Source organism: Lampris incognitus, chromosome 5, assembly GCF_029633865.1.
Source record: "Lampris incognitus isolate fLamInc1 chromosome 5, fLamInc1.hap2, whole genome shotgun sequence".
NCBI classification, from domain to species: domain Eukaryota; kingdom Metazoa; phylum Chordata; class Actinopteri; order Lampriformes; family Lampridae; genus Lampris; species Lampris incognitus.
Window position 1 is genome coordinate 42,382,011 of NC_079215.1, and position 21,187 is coordinate 42,403,197.

At 44.3% G+C, this 21,187-nt stretch overlaps 1 protein-coding gene across 1 annotated transcript in view; it reads left to right on the forward strand.

Moving 5' to 3' along the window:
• htt (huntingtin) overlaps positions 1–21,187 on the forward strand; it is an 84,212-nt gene that overhangs the window by 37,801 nt on the left and 25,224 nt on the right. Inside the window, exons 30-52 of the mRNA XM_056279908.1 lie at positions 605–828; positions 959–1,037; positions 1,244–1,405; positions 1,491–1,546; positions 1,659–1,807; positions 2,565–2,701; positions 2,819–2,935; positions 3,475–3,597; positions 4,315–4,571; positions 4,913–5,055; positions 6,004–6,232; positions 6,769–6,910; positions 7,833–8,012; positions 8,540–8,716; positions 10,620–10,696; positions 11,735–11,873; positions 14,827–14,949; positions 15,097–15,304; positions 16,907–17,052; positions 18,042–18,219; positions 18,521–18,622; positions 18,861–19,045; positions 19,488–19,614. Coding sequence (XP_056135883.1) covers positions 605–828; positions 959–1,037; positions 1,244–1,405; positions 1,491–1,546; positions 1,659–1,807; positions 2,565–2,701; positions 2,819–2,935; positions 3,475–3,597; positions 4,315–4,571; positions 4,913–5,055; positions 6,004–6,232; positions 6,769–6,910; positions 7,833–8,012; positions 8,540–8,716; positions 10,620–10,696; positions 11,735–11,873; positions 14,827–14,949; positions 15,097–15,304; positions 16,907–17,052; positions 18,042–18,219; positions 18,521–18,622; positions 18,861–19,045; positions 19,488–19,614 — 3,460 coding nt within the window. The remainder of the gene's footprint in view (positions 1–604; positions 829–958; positions 1,038–1,243; positions 1,406–1,490; positions 1,547–1,658; positions 1,808–2,564; positions 2,702–2,818; positions 2,936–3,474; positions 3,598–4,314; positions 4,572–4,912; positions 5,056–6,003; positions 6,233–6,768; positions 6,911–7,832; positions 8,013–8,539; positions 8,717–10,619; positions 10,697–11,734; positions 11,874–14,826; positions 14,950–15,096; positions 15,305–16,906; positions 17,053–18,041; positions 18,220–18,520; positions 18,623–18,860; positions 19,046–19,487; positions 19,615–21,187) is intronic.

A 21,187-nucleotide genomic window follows, 5' to 3' on the forward strand; every position in this document is an offset into this window, starting at 1 on the left:
GATGGTACTTTTTATATGTATATGACAATAAATTGAAACTTGAACTTGTCTTTAAAGCAATTGGGATTGGGTGACACAATCAAGGATGGGGGAATTGACCTAACTAACAACTAGGTTATCCAGCCACTTCTCCTGCTTCTGATGTGGTGGGGACCAGGGGTTAAAGGGTTTGATATCATCAGTGTAGTGAGATGACAATTGTGGAGCTTGATTGGAAGCACGATGCAAGGAAAAGATGTAAAAGGGACTTAATTTTCATCAGTCCATTTTAATATAAATATAATATATACAATTATATATATAATTGATAATTATTGATGCTTAATCCAGTACAAGGTTGCTGGAGGGCCAGAGCCTATCCCAGTAGGCAATGGATAGAAGGCAGGGAGACACCATGGACAGGTCACCAGTCCAGCAACTAATTTGCATACACTAATGGAGTCCTATGTGGATCTTATTTGAGATTAAATTGGTGTGTCCTATTACAATAAATTAGGTAATTTAAACCTATTTGCTGCGGTTGCCTCCCACAGCTAGGAGCAGCATCAGCTCTGTTGTACTTTGATCATGCTTCAATTTACTCCAGCATATTTTTTCCCTTTAGTTGTTGAAAACCCTGTTTGGCACTAACCTGGCATCCCAATATGAGGGAGCCCTCAGTGGGCCCAGCCGCTCCCAGGGCAAGGCCCTCCGTCTGGGCTCATCAAGCCTGCGACCGGGCCTCTACCATTACTGCTTCATGGCTCCCTACACGCACTTCACCCAGGCCCTCGCAGATGCCAGCCTCCGCAACATGGTGCAGGCGGAACAAGAGCAGGATGCCTCTGGGTAGGTTATAGTGGTTACACAAGACAGACACAATCACAAGCATCCACAAATGTGTATAACCATGCTCATAACCAAATGTGCACAAGAACAACACAGACACTGAACGGTTATCATTTTTATGTGCTCTCAGTTGGTTTGATGTGATGCAGAAAGTTTCCAACCAACTAAGGTCTAGCATCACCAATGTGACACGACACAGAGGGGACAAGGTACCACACACACGATCTCCTTTTGCTCCTCCTCAGAGTTAGGTGAAGGAAAATGTAAATAGCAAATTAGCATTTACTTTGACAAAGGTATTATACTTAATTAATATTTTATTAAAAAGACTGATGTTTGATCAAATTTCTATTCATTTCATGGAGTGAGTTCCCACCATTCTGCATAGAACTCAAACCTTGGTTATTTTCCTCAGAATGCTATCCACAACCACATCCGTCTGTTTGAGCCACTAGTGATCAAGGCTCTGAAGCAGTATACCACCAGCACCTCTGTGGCCCTTCAGAGACAGGTCCTGGATCTGCTAGCCCAGCTAGTACAGCTCCGGGTCAACTACTGCCTGCTGGACTCGGATCAGGTTAAACATGGAATCATGCTTACTTGTGCATGCACACTTGATTTATGTGATTAGGTTCAGTTGCTTAATCGTGTCCATATTTCAGGTGTTTATTGGCTTTGTTCTAAAGCAGTTTGAGTACATCGAAGTGGGCCAATTCAGGTGAGTTACCTTCTCTCATTATAGATTCACTAGATCAACAGTTTTTCGAAACTACTTGATGTCCACAAGGCTGATATGAACTCTGCCATGCCTGTTGTCTATTCCCTTACAGGGATTCAGAGGCTATTGTTCCCAATATCTTCTTCTTTCTTGTGCTGCTGTCCTATGAGCGTTACCATTCCAAGCAGATCATAAGCATTCCCAAGATCATCCAGCTGTGTGACGGCATCATGGCCAGTGGCAGGAAAGCTGTCACACATGGTGAGAGGAACAGGGGAGAAACTCGCACATAAATGGCGCAAACACGGGCATCCAGGTGGTGTGGCGGTCTATTTTGTTGCTTGCCAACATGGGTTTGAGCCCCTGTGTTGTCTCCAGCTTGGTCGGGTGTCCCTACAGACACAATTGGCCGTGTCTGCAGGTGGGAAGCCGGATATGGGTATGTTTCCTGGTTGCTGCACTAGCGCCTCCTCTGGTCAATCAGGGTGCCTGTTCAGGGGGAGGGGGAACTGGGGGGAATAACGTGGTCCTCCCAATGTGTTATGTCTTCCTGGTGAAACTCCTCACTGTCAGGTGAAGTGGCTGGCGACTCCACATGTATCGGAGGACGCATGTGGTAGTCTCTAGCCCTCCCTGGATTGGCAGAGGGGGTGGAGCAGTGACCGCGACAGCCCGGAAGAGTGGGGTAATTGGCCGGATGCAATTGGGGAGAAAAAGAGGAGGGGGGGAATAGTGCAAACACGTTATTTATTCTTTTTTTTTTAGCGCTGTACTTGAAAGCACATTCCACTTGCATACATTCTGAAAGCCTAATTTTCCATACCTTACCTCCCCCATCCTAACCTCATTACTCTAGCAAAGACCCTTTTTTCAAAGGACTGGCAAAATATACTTGAGGCCTAATTTTCCTTATCCTTTTATTCTTATGAGTTACTTTAGACCTTGCAAGTGTCCAAATACCAACACAACACAACCATAAATGAACAAAGAATGACAATTTCCCTCCCTCCCTCTTTAGCCATCCCAGCCCTGCAGCCAATCGTCCACGATCTGTTTGTATTGAGAGGCTCCAACAAGGCAGATGCAGGAAAGGAGCTGGACACACAGAAAGAGGTGGTGGTCTCCATGCTGCTGAGACTCATACAGCACCACCAGGTGTGTTTAAAAACACACTTAGAGGCAGACAAGTACAAACCAGCTTGCACAGAGCCCAGACATTGAGAGCTATTTTTCCCCCATCCCACTCTTTATCTACGTACACATATTTTCTAGGTGCTCGAGATGTTCATCCTGGTCTTGCAGCAGTGCCACAAGGAGAATGAAGACAAGTGGAAGAGATTATCCCGACAGATCGCTGACATCATACTGCCCATGATTGCCAAGCAGCAGGTAATAATGTGTGTGTTTTTTTTTTTTTGCAAGTGATGAATAACTGAGGCAGCATGGTGGCACAGTGGTTAGCGTGGTCGCCTCACAGCAAGAAGGTCCTGGGTTCGAGCCCCGGGGTAGTCCAAACTTGGGGGTCTTCCTGGGTTGTCCTCTGTGTGGAGTTTGCATGTTCTCTCCGTGTCTGCGTGGGTTTCCTCCCATAGTCCAAAGACATGTAGGTCAGGGGAATCAACTGTACTAAATTGCCCCTAGGTATGAATGTGTGTGTGTGTGTATGTATGTATGTCGGCCCTGTGTGATGGCCTGGCGGCCTGTCCAGGGTGTCTTCCCGCCTGCCGCCCAATGACTGCTGGGATAGGCTCCAGCATCCCCGCGACCCTGAGAGCAGGATAAGCGGTTCGGATAAGGGTTAGATGGATGGAACATTCAACTGAAATAGGTCCATTTGAAATGGTAAAATATTTGTATCATGTAAGTATTGAAGTGTGTACTGTAGTGTACTGTGTATTCGTACTGAAGTGTGTGCTGTGTCTCTGTAGATGCACCTGGACTCCCCTGAGGCGTTGGGAGTCTTGAATACTCTGTTTGAGACTGTGGCTCCCTCCTCACTCAGGCCTGTAGACATGCTGCTCAAGAGCATGTTTACTACCCCAGCCACCATGGTGAGACACACAAATGACAATAATGTCATATAAATATCTTGTGTTCAAGTCATTTTAGTTTTTATCCTGTCATACATGTGCATTTGTCCCCTACTCCACAATTAATCACACATTCATGCACTCAGACCTTTACTCCACTCCTCTTTGAACCATGAGCCGTATCCAATTAGGATCAATCCCAGCCTTCCCTCCTCATCCCCTACCTTGGTTGTGTATCCTGCCTTGCCACTGCACATGAGCACACTTGCATACATACATACATGCACTTGACCCCTCTCTTATCAGGGTTTGCATTAATCCTTTTACAATTGTTTTAGTATTTATGTTTGTCTGATTTAGATTTGTACTCGTCATTCAGGAATATATGTCAAAACAGAGTAAGAACATTTACTGGACTGTCCCTGTAGATTTCAAAATGTTTCACTTCTCATCTGATTGTACATGACATGCATGAAATGAAAACTGAAGAAGCCAATCTGATCAGCGGTGAAACACTTTAAAATTTACAGTGACAGTCCAGTGTGAATTCTTGACATTATATGTTTATGTTTTATGCTGTTATTCTATGCATCTTTCTTGCTCCATGTGTTTTTTTTTTCATGTACTTTTGTATTTGTTCTTATGTAAAGCGCATTGCATTGCTTCTGTTTATACAACGTGCTATGACTGACTGACTGAGTGGAAAAGTCTTAAAAGATAAACTTCTGCCCCCCCCAGGTGTCAGTAGCCACAGTCCAACTGTGGGTGTCGGGTATCCTGGCCGTGCTCAGGGTTTTGATTTCCCAGTCCACTGAAGACATCGTCCTGTCTCGCGTCCACGAGCTCTCCCTCTCGCCTCATTTCCTCTCCTGCCACACCATCCACCAGCTCCATCAGCAGAGCCCCTCCCCCCATGACCCATCCATCGACTCCCTTGGTAGTCACGAGCCCAACGGCGAGGTGTCGAAAGCCTTGCCCGAGGAGACCTTAGCCAGGTAAATAAGAGGACAGGGTTGCTGGGTTATCGAGTGTATTCTTACTTCTTTTTTTTTTAACTAGAGTTTTGACAACTTAATGTCATGAGGCAAGAATGGACAATTTTCAGTCCGCCCACCTTTCTCATCTTTCTCTGTCACTGATTTTCACCTTATATCCTCTGACACTAAACCCTGTTCAATCCATTCTTTCCTTCACCCCCACCCACACAAATACTCTCCTTCTTATCCCTTTCCCTCTCTCCCTTTTGTTTATTGCGCTACTTTCTTTCTCTCTCTCTTGCCCCACTTTCTTCCTCTTCTCACTCACCCTTGCGGATTCCCCACTTTTTTCTCTCTAGGTTCCTGCTCCAGCTAGTTGGAGTGTTGCTGGATGACATTTCCTCTAGACAGGTTAAGGTTGATATGACTGAACAGCAGCACACTTTCTACTGCCAGCAGCTGGGTACACTGCTCATGTGTCTCATACACATCTTCAAGAGTGGTGAGAGCATATGAACACACTCACAGCACAGTCTACATTAATAGTCACATTCTGGGTGGCATTTGCAATTTGAGAGCTGCTTTTGGAAATGATGGGTATTCATTATTAGAAATGGAAAAAAAAACTTTAGTAATAGAACTTTCACGATTGAGATTCTCTAAAACAGAATTCAGGCTGTAAAATATCAGCATTAGCTCAGGAAATGACTTAAACTATTCACCTCGGGTCTAAGCATCGGCTTGGTGTCGATGCAGTTGCCCACTGGGGACTGGGGTTCGCGCCCCGGTCTCGTCAGATCCGACTATGGCCGGACTCGATGAAGCAGCAATCATTGGCAACGCTGTCTTCGGGAGGGGGGCGGAGTCGGCTTGTGTTCGTCATGTGAATGCGTCTCTGTGTGTGTCGGAAAAACAGTGGTTCGGCTTGGATTCGCCTTGTCACGAAAGTGGGGAGGCGTCTCCTTCGAGACTGCCGGCCGGAGAGATGCAGTTGGCGAATGCATGCAATACGAGGGTGGGTGTTTGAATTAAAATAGGGATCAATTGGCCACTAAATTGGGAGAAAAAAAGGGAAAAATCAGAAATAAATTAAAAAAAAAAAAACTATTCACCTCGCTTGTGAAATCATTAAAAACAGATTGAAAAATCAAATCTAGAATCCTTTCTTTTAAGTTAACCAAACGTGTAAACGAATTGAAAGGGAAAATGTGAATTGTACTATTTTGAGTGAATATTACTTTTTTTTCTATTTGAGATGTTCCTGTTAAGAGTAGCTCTAAATTAAAGTCTTAAAATGTATAAAATGATATCTTAGAATTAATTGCATCCATAACACACATCATTTACTGACCATAATGGAGCCTTTCAGGCAGCTGCTTTATATAACAATAACCACATTTTAAACTTATTCTGAATATTTTCGTGAGCTTTTTTTTTTTTTAAACCCCAGGAATGTTCCGTAGGATCACAGCTGCAGCCAGCCGCCTCCTGAAGGGGGAGGCTGCTGGTAGCCAGGCCTCCCCAGAGGCTGGCTCTTTCTACCCTCTGGAGGGCCTCAATGGCATGGTGCAGGGCCTGACCACCACCCATCCTTCCTTGGTGCTGCTCTGGTGCCAAGTCTTGCTCATCATCAATTACACCAACTACTCCTGGTGGGCTGAGGTACACCAAACACCCAGGTAAAGATAGGGGCTGTGAGGGGAACACACTGGCACACACACTCTTCCTGCTCTTTTCTGCTGCCTTCTGTCCCAATTCCTCCCTGTCCAACAGCACAAAATGAAGAGCAAGGTATGCGTCTTGCTAAAGTTATGGGTTCAGATCTCATTTGGGGCAGTATATCTATTTGTTGAATGGTATTTGGCTTTGCATGTCTCTACAAAAGGGCAAAAATGCAGCGTGATCATTATTGATTCATACAGAATAAGGTTCCCTTTTCACCTCCCTTCCTCCCTCTGAGGATATTACTCTCATTTTTTAAGGTGGTTACAGCGTAGTGCCAACTAGGGAGTAATACTCCTAGAGCTAACAGGATTTTAGTATCTTGCGGGAAGACACTAGAAGGGCAGATATATGCCTTTTAATATTGGTCCTTGAGTCAAAGGACAGTCTCTCTGATCATTTGTTCACTCCACTGCATATGTTTAACCCAGCAAATATGTTGCCTCTCGTCACTCTGTTCCTGCATCTCTTTCTCTTTGGTTCCTCACTCCAGGAGACACAGCCTGTCATGCACTAAGCTGTTGAGCCCTCACTCCTCAGGGGAGGGTGAGGAGGAGAAGCCTGAGTCTGGATTGGCCATGGTCAACAGAGAGATCGCACGCAGGGGGGCCCTCATCCTCTTTTGCGATTATGTGGTGAGATTGTAGGAATATATTCTGTCAAAGAGATTATATAAAATAGTTTTTATTCTAAATTCTTAACTGAGTCACATATGTCTTAAAAAAAAACCAAAACATACAACAGCTGTGACTTTAAAATTTAAATGTTAACCAAAATTCGGTCTCTGGGTAGCGTGGAGGTCTATTCCGTTGCCTTCCAGCACGGGGATCGCCAGTTCGAATCCCCGTGCTACCTCCGACTTTGTCGGGTGTCCCTACAGACAATAGGCCATGTCTGCAGGTGGGAAGCCAGATGTGGTTATGTGTCCTGGTCTCTGCACTAGCACCTCCTCTGGTTGGTTGTGGTGCCTGTTCGGGGGGAGGGGGACTCAGGGGAATAGCGTGAGCCTTTCACGCACCACGTCCCCCTGGGGAAACTCTTCACTGTCAGGTGAAAAGAAGCAGCTGGCGACTCCACATGTATCGGAGGAGGTATGTGGTAGTCTGCAGCCCTCCTCGGATCAGCAGAGGGGGTGGAGCAGCGACTGGGACGGCTTTTAAGAGTGGGGTAATTGGCCAAGTGCAATTGGGGAGAAAAGGCGTGGGGGGAATGACAATCTCCGGAATTGTAACTTGAAATGGTTTCTTTCAGTTTTATTGTTTATTATTTATTTTAAGAGCTGCTATTACATTTTACAAAGGTAGCCAGAGTGAACCAGAGTGTACGCTTGTTCCAAAGAATATCTCTTTACAGGGTCAGCAAGATAATTGTCAGGTCAGAGTTTAGAGAATGTGCTTGGATCACTTTGTAAACATGTTATTTACTAATTCCTTCCTCTTTTGAAAACAACTGTTTTTAGTTCCAGTCTTTCACTTCATTTTCCATCCCTCATATGGTCAAAGCAACAGTTAGGAATTCACGTGTACCATTTTAACCCCTCTCTGTGTGTATCTGCAGTGTCAGAACCTCCATGATTCTGAGCATCTGACCTGGCTCATCGTCAATCACGTGCGAGACCTAATCAGCCTTTCCCATGAGCCTCCGGTGCAGGACTTCATCAGTGCTGTACACCGCAACTCTGCCGCCAGTGGCCTGTTCATCCAGGCCATCCAGTCCCGCTGTGACAACCTCACAACTGTGAGAATACTCTTCTTGAGCTTCCTATCTAGCTAGCCACCATTCTTAGTGGAAAGTAGTGTTTTCTTTTTCTGCAGCTCTTATCACTCCCATGGGAACGCAGTCCTCAATGGCCTGTTTGTTTGAGCCTTTCATTTAATCTTCTTGGCCACCCCTCAGCTATTGTAGGAGTACATTCCTTTTAAGCTCTGAATCCATTTAGGTTGACATGTATGCCAGAGGAAGCAGCTTCAACTCTTTGTGATACGATTCGTTTTTTGAATGATGAACTAAAACCATCCTTCATTCTTTGACTTCCTTCTCTCTCTACCGCCCTCTTCCCTCATAACTCTCCTCTTCCTTCCCCCTCCACCTCTTTCCCTCCTTTGCGCCATCCCTTCCCCCTTTCTCTTTTGTTCCACTCCTTTTTTCTTCCCTCTCTATCACACCCCCCATACAATCTTTTCACTGCCTCCCTGTTTTCTTCTTGTCCCCCCACCCCTCCTTTATCCTTGTCTTTCTATTCCCTCTCCTCTCCTACCTCATAGCCTACCATGTTGAAGAAGAGCCTGCAATGTCTGGAAGGCATCCACCTGAGTCAGTCTGGCTCCCTGCTGATGCTGTATGTGGACAAGTTGCTTAATACACCCTTCAGGGTGCTGGCCCGCATGGTGGACACACTGGCCTGCCGCCGGGTGGAGATGCTGCTAGCAGAGACACTACAGGTAGGTAGGATTGGGTTGGGTACCATTCACACCTGGAATTCAGTACCGGTATCTTCTCTCTGTTACTCTCTCTGTAATGATAAAAATTTAATTTCAGTTGTAAAAAAAGAGTAAACAAGCATGAAACTGTCCATACCCATGGCACACCTGCCAGGTGTGAAGTCAGTTGGATGAACGGTTGCTGAGAAAATCGAAGAAAAGACAGACAGACAGACAGACAGACAGACAGACAGACAGAGACTCCTTCCATTTTTCAGAATCAGAATCAACTTTATTGGCCAAGTGTGCCTATGCACATGAGGAATTTGACTCCTGTACACAGCAGCTTCTAGCACTTGAAGACATCACTCGCACAAAACAAGAAAAGAAAAAACAAGAAATAAATGAAACGACAAGAAAACATTGGAGGCAAGCATATATGCATGACAGGTGTGCCGGTACTATACAGAGTTTTGTTATGGTTGAGTAATCAACAACCTATGCTCATATATTATACCATATTATACCATATTGCTTATATACTATATTGCCCATACACTATACCATACCACAACTCCACAACCTATCATGCCCATATACAATGCTATATACGCCCACTCACTATATCACACTATTTTATCTTGTGTACCAAAAATATACACTATATATTCACCTACCATCCATCTCACAACTACATACTATATTATATACCTGTGTTACAACCACAACAATAACAGCAATAATTGTAACCAGTATACACCAGTTGAATATGTAGTTACAATTGTACATTTGTATTAGTTAGATTATTATTATTCCGAGGCATTTTGATAACAAGTGTGCATACTAAGCGTCCCTCTCAGGTTATCCATGAGTGAGTGACCACAGTTTGTGACACATAGCCCATGGCGCTGCTGCCATGGGAAAAATAAGTTGGCTTTACATTTCGCATCACAAATACTGCAGCGAGTGTTGTCTGCATCAAGTTGGGAAAAGTCTCACAGTTTTCGGCTTGCCATTGCCCTGACTTGAACAAGCTGTAGGTTTAGGGGAGGAGTCTTGGTTCATCTCTAATATATACTCTCTAACACAGATGCGCACTTGCAAAAAGCAGTAAACTAGGAGGGATTTTTCAAAAGGCTCCTAAGGAATCTTATCAATATTTATTTTAATTCACAACACAACCCGTTCTCAAGGTACCAGAATTTGGCACTGATTGATCTAATGTGAATAGGTACTCAGTAGTACCGACGTAATTCAGTCGATACCCTTAAAAGTATCGAGTTCGGCACCCAACCCTACAAGGTGGATGGATGTGGGTGTGCACATTCATGAGGGGTATGTGTGCTTGCTTCTCTCTTAACTAATTGATTTTATATCAATGTAGATGCAATATATGGGCTTAACGGACACCTCATACCTTATGCAGTTGGTGTGGGGCAGGCATGCTCCTACACAAACGTGTGTGGTATGAATTTGGAAGATTGATGTTTTCCCTAAGATTTGCAGGTAAACAATGTTTGAGCACTAAGCTTCCATTCCTCTGTTAGCCTACTAGTAGCTGCTGAAGATCCCTGTGAAAACGCCAATCTGATAGCTAGTAGGAAAGGGTTGCTGTGGTTGGCCAATCAAAGCCCTTGGAGGATAAAATCGGAGCTCTGGCTGTATGGTTGCAGGGCTACCAACAAACAGCCATCGCTATTTACTAGTTAGATTTGACCTATATTAATGAAGTACCCGTGAGAGGATAAAAACCAACATACTTTGTGATGATGGGAGACTTTATAGGGAGGGGTTTGGCCTATATCATCCCAGGTCAGAGGTGACTCTGTTGATATAAATACTCCACCTGTTCTGCATTGGCAGACAGGAAGAACAAACTAGAACTCAATATTGACCATGTCTTACATCTCTCTCTCCCTTCCAGAACAGTATAGCCCAGCTGCCAGTGGAGGAACTGGACAGGATCCAGGAGTACCTCCAGACCAGTGGCCTGGCTCAGAGGTATCACACATCATCAGTGATGTCCCAAGAGATTTACTGCAGCTTGGTGATGACTAATTTTTAGCTAGTTTATTTGGATGGTATTAACATTCTGTGAAAAGTGATAGAACATAGCACATGAAAACAAACATTTGTGTCGAAGGGATTAAAAGGGCGGCATGGTGGTGCAGTGGTTAGTGCGGTTGCCTCACAGCAAGAAGGTCCTGGGTTCAAGCCCCAGGGTAGTCCAACCTTGGGGGTTGTCCCGGGTTGTCCTCTGTGTGGAGTTTGCATGTTCTCTGCGTGTGTTTCCTCCGGGTGCTCCCGTTTCCTCCCACAGTCCAAAGACATGTAGGTCAGGTGAATCAGCCGTACTAAATTGTCTGTATTTGTGTGTGTGTGTGTGTGCGTGTGTGTGCGTGCACCTTGTGATGGCTTGGCGGCCTGTCCAGGATGTCTCCCCACCTGCTGCCCAGTGACTGCTGGGATAGGCTTCAGCAACCCTGAGAGCAGGATAAGGGGTTTAGATAATGGATGGATGGATTAAAAAAAAAAGAAACTATGGGGTTTATGCAAATTTACCACATAGTAACTAAGCAGCCTCTTCTAATTTCAAAACACCTAAACTACATAAACCAAGGTGACAGTCTGAGTTTGGTAACAGAATCTAAATGGCAACAAGACGCAACAGTGGAAGAAAAACAAGTTGTGTAAAATGAGATACATAAAAATCTTAAAGAAGTTAAAAGTCTTGAAGAGGGTGGGACTGGTAATACATGATTTTGGATGTGGATGTGAGTCTTGTTTTGCTGGCTTGTACTTGTATCGAACACACAAGTGCAATGATAGCATTGATGGCAATCTCTCATGTGGTATCTATCAAGTAAATGTCCTCCTCTGTGTGTAATTGGGGGGGGGTCCCTTCCCTCTCTCTTGAATTTTCTGGCTGCTCCATGCTGACTTACAGCATTTGTGTGCCGTTGAAGGACATCATGTGATTTCAGTAATGTAAATGTTTATGTCAGTTCCCTTACGTCTGTCCCCCTTTTCTAATTCCAGGCATCAGAGGTTCTACTCCCTGCTGGACAGGTTCCGAGCCACCGTTGCAGAAGGGACCAGTACTCCTGCCCCTCCCGTGACACCACACCCGCTGGATGGCGATCCACCTCCAGCCCCTGCGCTGGTCATTGCTGATAAGGTGAGGTCGAATAGAAAGACAAGGTGTCTGCCTGTGGGACAGGTTTGTCTTGGCATCTAGACCTTTCAGCGTTCACTAAAGGTTAGCGGTAGCGCTAAACATTAAGGCACACAAGATAAAGGTTTATAAGCAGTTACTTATGACTTATAAGTTCTGTGTATGGGAGGATGGCTGCAAATTTGCGTTTGCAGTGGCCTTACCCAGTGCCGGTGTCGTAAGATGATGACGCGAATTTACATTTGTGGCAGCCTCACCCAGTGCCATCCATGCAGTGTCTTTGCCCACGTCTGCGTCTAAGTTTTGTCTTCGTTTGATGGCTGGGAGAGCTGGCACTGGATTGGCTGGGAGAGCGGGGCAGGCTAACCTAACTGCTAGCCCAATGCAGACCGACAGCTCCGATAACACCGAGGGCGGTCTGGCGATAGCCTCACCTGGCATTGATTATGGTGTTTTTGATGTTATCGTGAGGAGTGTGTCGAGGGTGTCTGGTTGGGAGAGCTGCCGCTGTATCAGCTGGCGAGAGCTTGGTCTGCTTCGTCCGGTGGACCCGGGGAACACAGCCCCTGCCTGGAGCTGTGCCCGAGGAGGAGGTGCCGGGGGCATTCTGGTGGGATGCGGAAGCGGGGCGGGCTAAGTTAACTGCTAGCCCATGCAGATCGGCGGTTCCGACATTCATCCTGGCTGGCATTCGTTCCCTTGGACAGTGATTTTTTGTTTGGTTTTGATATGTATGTTAGTTTGGATATGTGTGTTCTTGTGGTTTTTGGGTGTGTTTTTTTTCTTTGTGTTGTACTGCTGTGGGCTGGGGGAAACGGCATTTCATTTCATTTCATGTACGCAAGTGCATAGAATGAAATGACAAAGGGTTCCTGATTCCTGATAAGTTATTAGTGTGTTAAATCAGTTACAACATGTGGTTACGCATTGATTAAAACAAATTGGGTTGCCAAGGTGGAAGCCCATGTGGGGATAATCTCTATATACACTCTCCTGGAAATCATATGATTAGATGGAGCTAGTAGGCGGCATGGTGGTGCAGTGGTTAGCGCGGTCACCTGACAGCAAGAAGGTCCTGGGATCGAGCCATACTATCTGGTACTATCCACTTATGAACTGTACTTACTATCTGGTAGCCTTGCTAACTACGACCTGTCCTTAACCCTGAGCTTAGCCACTACCTGACTTTAACCCTAAATTTAAAGACCCACGTGCACAGGTGTTTTTGGTTACTATGGCTGATTATACCCCTTCAGAGGTTGAGGTTGAGTGGGGCTATGTATGGTACAAGATGAGACCAGCTTGTACCATGTACTCAAAGGAACCAATAGGGTAAGTTGTCCCTCCTAACAGGTGCAACAAAACTAACAAGAGAGGAGAGTCAGGGAGAATTCAATCACAGTGTACACACCCATACAGACCTGAGAAGACATTTAATCAGCCAACTCAACTGAAAACACCTGTGTATGTGTCCTGGGTCTCTAACCATTGTAATTGTAGTTGCCATCAATACTGCGCAAAAATCGACTTTTACATATTCATTGCAAAACAGTTTAAGATGTGTTATTTATATGCTACATGCCAAGAATGTAGATCAGTAGTCCTCACCAGTCACGTGGTTTTTAAGAGACTGTCGATGGAGACCTGTTCATATTAATAATAAAATGTGGGCTTCCAACCAGTCGCAATCCAAAAAGTCTTTAGTGCATTATAACATGTTATTACTTATTTTATTATGAATTAATAAAGAAATTAGTAACTGCTCATAAACCATTCATAAAGTATGCCTTATTGTAAAGTGATACTCTATAATTACCAGAGAACATATTGTAATGATATGTTTCTCGGTGCTCATGACAAATGTTCATTGGACAAGGCGCTGAATTTGTGGTTTGAGTGAAGATTTACAGCAAAACACTTAACCACCTGTGCGACGCCTGGGATTTTTGGCAGGAATGTTGCTTGTATTTCTCTGTATTGCTGCGAATGCAAGGGCATTGATCAGTAACTGATAGGCTGAATCGTTATTTTGTCATGTTGTTCGACAAAAGATTGCAACTTAACCGACATTTATTTAAGTGAGAATCTTCAAGATTGCCACTTTCATTATTACCTCCTCGCTAGACTTATTAATAATAATAATACTAATAATAATCATGAATAATAATGGATTATATTCATATAGCGTTTTACGCTATATGAAACTCGCCTCAACCACCAGCAGTGTGTAGCACCCATCTGGGTGATGCACGGCAGCCATTTTGCGCCAAAATGCTCACCACACAAGCTTGAGGTGGCGAGGGAGGAATCACTGAGCCAATTACATGGGGGGATGATTAGGTGGTCAGATGGAGAGAGCCAGGTTGGGAATTTTGCCAGTATGCCGGAGAACCCCCTACTCTTTTCAATAAGTCCCATGGGATCTTTAATGACCACAGTAAGTCAGAATCTTGGTTTTACCGTCTCATCCAAAGGACGGCATCTCCTACAGCACAGTGGCCCCTCACTGCGCTGGGGCATTGTTTTTGTTGTTGTTGTTTTTTTAGGACCAGATGGAAGACTGCCCCCTACTGCCCACCAACACCACTTCCAGCAGCAACTCAGTTTTCCTGGAAGTTCTCCCATCAAAGTAATAGCTAAGCCCATACCTGCTAAGCTTCTGTCATTCGGCAGAGCCAGGGTAGATGTTGGTATGGCTGCAGGCGTAGTCTATCGCGCTTACTTCTGCTCTCTACAAGCACGGTCCTGCTGAAAAAAAAGGGATTGCAAGCATGTGCTGTTGTTATAGTGTGGCCACCATAGATGGGCTTCTTGGGAAAACTATTTCAAAATCTTTGTAGCCTTACCATCTGCCCTCTTAACAGTCAGAAATTGCTTAATGCAGCTTTAATAGATGCCCTCACAAATATTTTGGTGCAAACATGAAGGTGAAATTGCTTTTTGTGTCTTCCTCCAGGAATGGTATGTGGCTCTGGTGAAGTCTCAGTGTTGTCTCCGTGGTGACGGGTCGCTCTTGGAGACAACTGAGCTCCTGACTAAACTACCTCCCTCAGACCTCTCCAGCATCATGAGCTGCAAAGTGAGCCACACATGCGTGCATAAACTTTTAGGGACGCACACAAAGATTTTGACTCTTTTATGCTCCAGATTGCGTGGCCATATTTTGCTCTGCATTCACACCATTTAAAAAAAACCACACACACATCTCTCACTGCTTTTTCCTCAGGAGTTCAACTTAAGTTTGCTTTGCCCATGCCTGAGCATGGGAGTGCAGCGTCTGACACGGGGTCAAGGGTCCTTGCTATTGGAGACAGCGATGCATGTGACCATGGACCAGCTTGCCGGGATCATGCATTCACTGCCTGTCTCACATCAGTCCTTCTTGCCGCCGTCCCAATCCCAGCCATACTGGGATAAACTGGCCGACATCTATGGTGAGACTGTAGTGTTGAACTGTAGATTGATTGGGATTTCCATTATAACTCACTCAGTTACTTGAGTGCCCTTACAGTAAATTGTACAGTAATGTACCAAGTTCTCATAATGTATTAACGTATTATCCATTTCTAAATGGGACACTGGTTGCCCAGAAGTCAAAATATGTGTAAGTCCTATTTCAGTTTGGCGAAAAAAATGTAGGTTGGGAAAGTTTATTGAGAAATGCTTCCCACCCCAAACAACTGCACTTGAGGTACCCACAGGCAGGATGGTAAACCTCAATTCATTTCAGGGGAGTGTGTTAAGTGTCTACCATTTTAAAACTGTCATAGATTTTTGTGTATTCTAGTAGAATTTGGAGAACTGACACAGTTTAAAATACATGAGGAACCAATGTTAGGCAGTCAGTGAATTCACTGGAAAAAGGAAAAAAAGATTTCATCCTTCTAAGACTGGATTTAGCTGAGTCAAGGATAGTATGTACGTGGTTAAGTTCAATGAAAAGATGAAATTCCGTTTTGGCAAACAGGGTTCAAATCTATGCTCATATGTAGTCATACGTTGTATTTCATGTCAATTAACAGTACGGTAAGGTAAGCTTGACCCTAAAACAATCACTGCAAAACTTGTATGTTGTTGTTTTTAAAGCTGCAGTCTGTAACATTTCTCCATTAACAGATTCAAAAATTATTTCATCCATCTGGACCATGTATTCAGGTTATGTAACGCTAACAGTCATCTTTACCATGGTTGGAGATGCTCTCCAGTCTCCGCTAATGCTGTTGAATTTTTTTGACCAAGTTGGATGAACACTACTGCAGCAGCCAGCACGTATATGTTAGAAACCACTGCTGCAGCAAAAAAGGTTGATGCCAATGTGACAATTCTTCTGTCAGACATAAAATCAATATAATTGTAGAAGAACAGTGGGATTTCAATCAGGCCAATTTTTGTGAAATTGGACGTGTTGGAAAATGCTGAATGGAAATGGCAAATTTTGAAGAAAAAAAAATCCCAAATATCGCAAAAAAGTTTTCAAGCTCACTTGAGGGGCTTCTCGCCTTTACCGAAAAGGCTCATGCAGTGCACTTGCCGAATTATAAAATGAAATTTGAATAGAATTTATTCACATAATTGGCTGTTTGTTCATCTTAACTGGTCCATCTTTGTTGTGGGTGTTGGAATATGGGCATATGATGTAGGACACACAAAACTACATTAACGGCTTTATTCGCGTAAATTGATCTGATGGAAACTAAACTGATCCGTATTTTATTTTCTGCAACTTCAGAAAACATCGCTTAGAATTCGCATAACAATTGAATGGAAACTTTCGTACAGGCTGCTACATCTTGTAGTCTGAGAAAATCACTCACAATGGGCTTATTACTCTCTGGCTTCTACTACAGTGGGACATTATTCCACAGTAATGTTGATTGATTGTCCAACAAAATTGTCATTGCATTTCAAATGGATAAAATAAAGCAAAATTTTAGGGATGACTGCTCTAAAGACGTAACATTAAATATGTTGTGTCCACGTAAACGCAGAGTTGATTAAAATTAATTATTGGAATCATCTGCTTTGCTGTGTTGCAGGTGAGCCAGCTTTCTATTCCAGGGTGCTGTCACTCTGCAGAGCTGTGGCCCAGTATTTGCTGAGCTTAGGCCAGCTGCCATCCTCGCTGCATATCCCCTTCGACAAGGAACACCTCATCACCACGTTCACTTGCACTGCCACTGAGGTAGGACAACCTATGTTAAAATGACCTGTAATTCTCTTATTTTCATGTTTAACTTGATGGATCAATCTCACTTGTAGCTGAACAAGCAAAAAGATAATTGGTATTTTTGTATATAATACTTAATTTTTTCATAAAGATGAAAAAATTGAGGAAAATACTTTTTTGTTAAAAATCTACTACTACTACTTTTACTACTTTTACTAATACTTTTTTGTTAAAAATGCACCTTCTGGGTGTCTGGGTGGCTTGGCGGATCTATTCCATTGCCTACCAACATGGGGATTGCTGATTTGAATCCCTGTGTTACCTCTGGCTTGGTCGGGCGTCCCTACAGACACAATTGGCTGTGTCTGCGGGTGGGAAGCCGGATGTGGGTATGTGTCCTGGTTGCTGCACTAGCGCCTCCTCTGGTCAGATCGGTTGAGGCGCCTGTTCAAGGGGAAGAGGGAACTGGGGGGGAATAGTGTGATCCTCCCACGCGCTATGTCCCCCTGATGAAACTCCTCACTGTTAGGTGAAAAGAAGCGGCTGGCGACTCCACATGTATTGGAGGAAGCATGTGGTAGTCTGCAGCCCTCCCCAGATCAGCTGGGGGGGGGGTGGAACAGTGACCAAGATTGCTCAGAAGAGTGGGGTAATTGGCCAAGTGCAACTGGGGAGAAAAGGGGGGGGGGGACTAAAAAAAATGCACCTTCGAAACCACGTTTTGATAAATGTGCTATATAACTATTTCAAAAATTTACATTCTCTGTCAATTAATTTTGTAATTATGATTTTTCCCATCATAACATGTCAGTTTTAAATGTAGCCATTAATTTGTATCTTACTTGATTAAATATGTTTGTCAGTAAAAGTTTCTCTGACTGCAGTTTGCATATAATTATTGTATGGTATCAACAAATATTTATTTCTGCTCTTTTGCATGTTCCCTCATTACCTTGTCTACCCCGTTTCTTTCTCTATCCCTTTGTCTCCATGTTGTTGACCAGGTGGTAGTGTGGCGCCTGCTTCAGGACTCAGTGCCCCTCAGTGTGGACCTCCAGTGGGCCCTCTCCTGCCTCTGCTTGGCCTTGCAACAACCCTGCGTCTGGAACAAGCTCTCCACCCCTCAGTACACCACATACACCTGCTCCCTCATCCACTGTCTGCGCCTCATCATCGTCGCAGGTAAGGAGGTGTTACAGGAACCAAGTATGTGCACATCTAGAAAAAATATTTAGGTTAAAGACAAAAATTGCAGAACAGAACAAAGGAGTGACGTTTGCACACTGAAATGCTCCCAATACTTATTTATTCGGCAACATTTCGATCAATCAGATCTTCCTCAGGCAAGAGGTAGGGAGGTGTTTCCAGTCATGCAATTTTTGTATTCTATGACTTTGTGCTACCTTGTAGGATTCCTTGAGGTTCCTGTTATTAATTTCACTCCTGGTCACTGTATCCCTGTCTGTGGCTTTGTGTCTCCCAGTGGCTGTGAGTCCTGGAGATCAGCTTCTGCATCCAGAGAGGAAGAGAGCTGAAGCACAGAGAGAATCCGAGGGAGATCAAGTGGACTCAACGCAGGCTGATAGTGAGTCGTGATCTGAGAAGTTCAGGAGAATAAGTGTCACCATACACATAGTAGCACTGCACAGAAAATAGTGCAGTCAAACTGAGCCCAGACAACAGTGTTATATTTCTCTCTCTTTAAGTTAAGAGTAAAATATTAGACCATTAATATGTTTTCTGGTCATTATGGAGCATTCCTGCAAATTAATGTGATTTTTCAATTAGTACAGTGTTATGGTGTCCTCTGGGTGTGTTGTTAGACATGTGTGAGCGGCGGGCATGCGAGATCATGGCAGAGCTGGTGGAGGGCCTGCGGAGTGTCCTTGCAGTGGGTCACCATAGCAACAGTGGAATCCCTGCTTTCCTCACGCCGACACTGTGCAACATTGTTATCAGCCTGTCCCGACTCCCGCTGGTCAACAGCTATACCCGAGTCCCTCCACTGGTAGGTTCATTGTGTGCGTATGTGTGTGTAAAAGAAGTTATACCCATGGTACTGAGACATTTTGTGTGTTTACATGGGAATTTGTATGCATGTTGTTTATAGATGTATGCACATGTGTTATTGATTATACTAGTGGTTCTAAATCTTGTCAGGTACCAGTACTGCTGGTTATCTGTTCTAGCAGGTAATAAATTACATTCACCGGTTGTTCCAGTTATTCCAGCCAGTGAGGTTTTAGACCCATAACAACAGGTTAATGTATTGAACTGCTGATAGAATAGAAAACCAGCAGTACAGGTTGCACCTGAGGGCCTGATTTAGAACCACTAATTTATACAGTGCTATCCTTTTGATATACACCTGTTACCTGGGTGCATTTTATTTTAATGATCCATACATTGCTGGATATACATTCATGGCAAATTGTGTGTACTTTCTGTAGGTTTGGAAGCTGGGTTGGTCCCCTCAGCCAGGAGGCGAGTTCGGCACAGCGCTGCCGGAGATTCCTGTCGACTTCCTCCAGGAGAAAGATGTCTTCAGAGAGTTCCTGTATCGCATCAACACGCTTGGTACATACAAACACGCACATGCTTAAGCATACCAAGTAAGCTGTTACTTGTGGGGTTCATTCTTGTCTGCTTTATTTTGCTGTATACAGTCTGTGTACTTGGTGTAACCTCAGAGCCTGATTAGAGGGCGATTAAATACATAAACTCAGTGAACATCATATGTACAGCCAGTGTACATAAGTTATTGTTCAATATGGGAAATCATCATGAATGGTATTTGTTCTGTGTGGGGAAGCCTGACCAGAGTGGCTAAAATGTAGGAGGCAGACTCAACTGTTGCTGTCAAATAAGTGATTTATTTACAGGGTGTGAGCAGTGAAACAAAATAATATGTACAAAGCAAACGAACAAATTTCAACTCATAACAATTGAGCTTAAATTAATAATCACATGCACACATCTACACCCTGACGTCCTACCCAACGAACAACTTCAAATCAACTGTTTAGATACTCCTGGAGTCAATCAGCAGTACCTGAGTTTAGGCTCCACCACTGTGGCAGGGAGAGCCAACACCTGGTAATGATCGAGATGATGGAACAAATGGCATGTTAAGACTGTTATTCCTCAGTCACGGGACAGGAAGTCAGCAATGACATTCTTGTGTCCTGGTCTTTACCGGACCTGAAAACAATAGAGCTTGCAAGACAAATACCATCTGCTAATTAAAATGTTAGTGTCTTTCATTTTGTGGATCCACTGCAATGCATGATGATCAGTCTCAAGAACAAGGTCTCTGCCAATAAGGTCATACTTCGAAATGTCTAAAGCCCATTTAACCGCTAGAGCACCCTTTCAGCAATGAAGTATCTTACTGCCCTTGGAAAGAGTCATTGGCTTATGTACTGCACTGGCATCTGGCTCTTCCATTCTTCATGAATCCTTGGACCTCTTCAGTCAGGGAACCTCACTCGACTGAAATGTTCTCCACTGGATGGGCATCAGGCCTCTCCCCAAATAGCTTGGTTGTCAGAGTACTCTGCCTTGAGCTCGGTGGAGGGGTTAGAGATGGTTGCTGCACCTTCCAGCAGCTGCAGACACTCCTGATGGTCCTGCTGCACCCCCTGCTGAAACTGGGCACACCGCTGCTGGACTTGATTCCACCTCTGCTCCTGCTGCTTGCCTTCCTGCTCTGTCCTGGCGCCCTGGTCAGACTGCTTCCGCACCAGATGTCGCCAAAGACTGGACAGCTCAGCATAACCTAGTTGATCTAACAGTTGACTGTTACCCCGTGCTGGTCAAGTACATCATGAACATAAGGCACATCAGTTGCTCAAAGTTTATTTTCTCAGGTCGGCATTTCCTTCACTGCCCCCTACCGGCCTGGATCCTGCCGCTGCCACCAACTGTTGGGAAGCCTCACCAGAGTGGCTAAACTGTTTCTGTTAAATATTTATTTACAGGGTACAGGTACAAGTGAAACAAAAGAATATGTACAAAGCAAACAAACAAATGAACAGTTATCTCGTCTTAATGGGACAAAACTCAACTCATAACAATTGAGCTTAGATTAACATCGCGTGCACACATCTACACCCTGACGTCCTACCCAACTAACAAGTTCAGATCACCT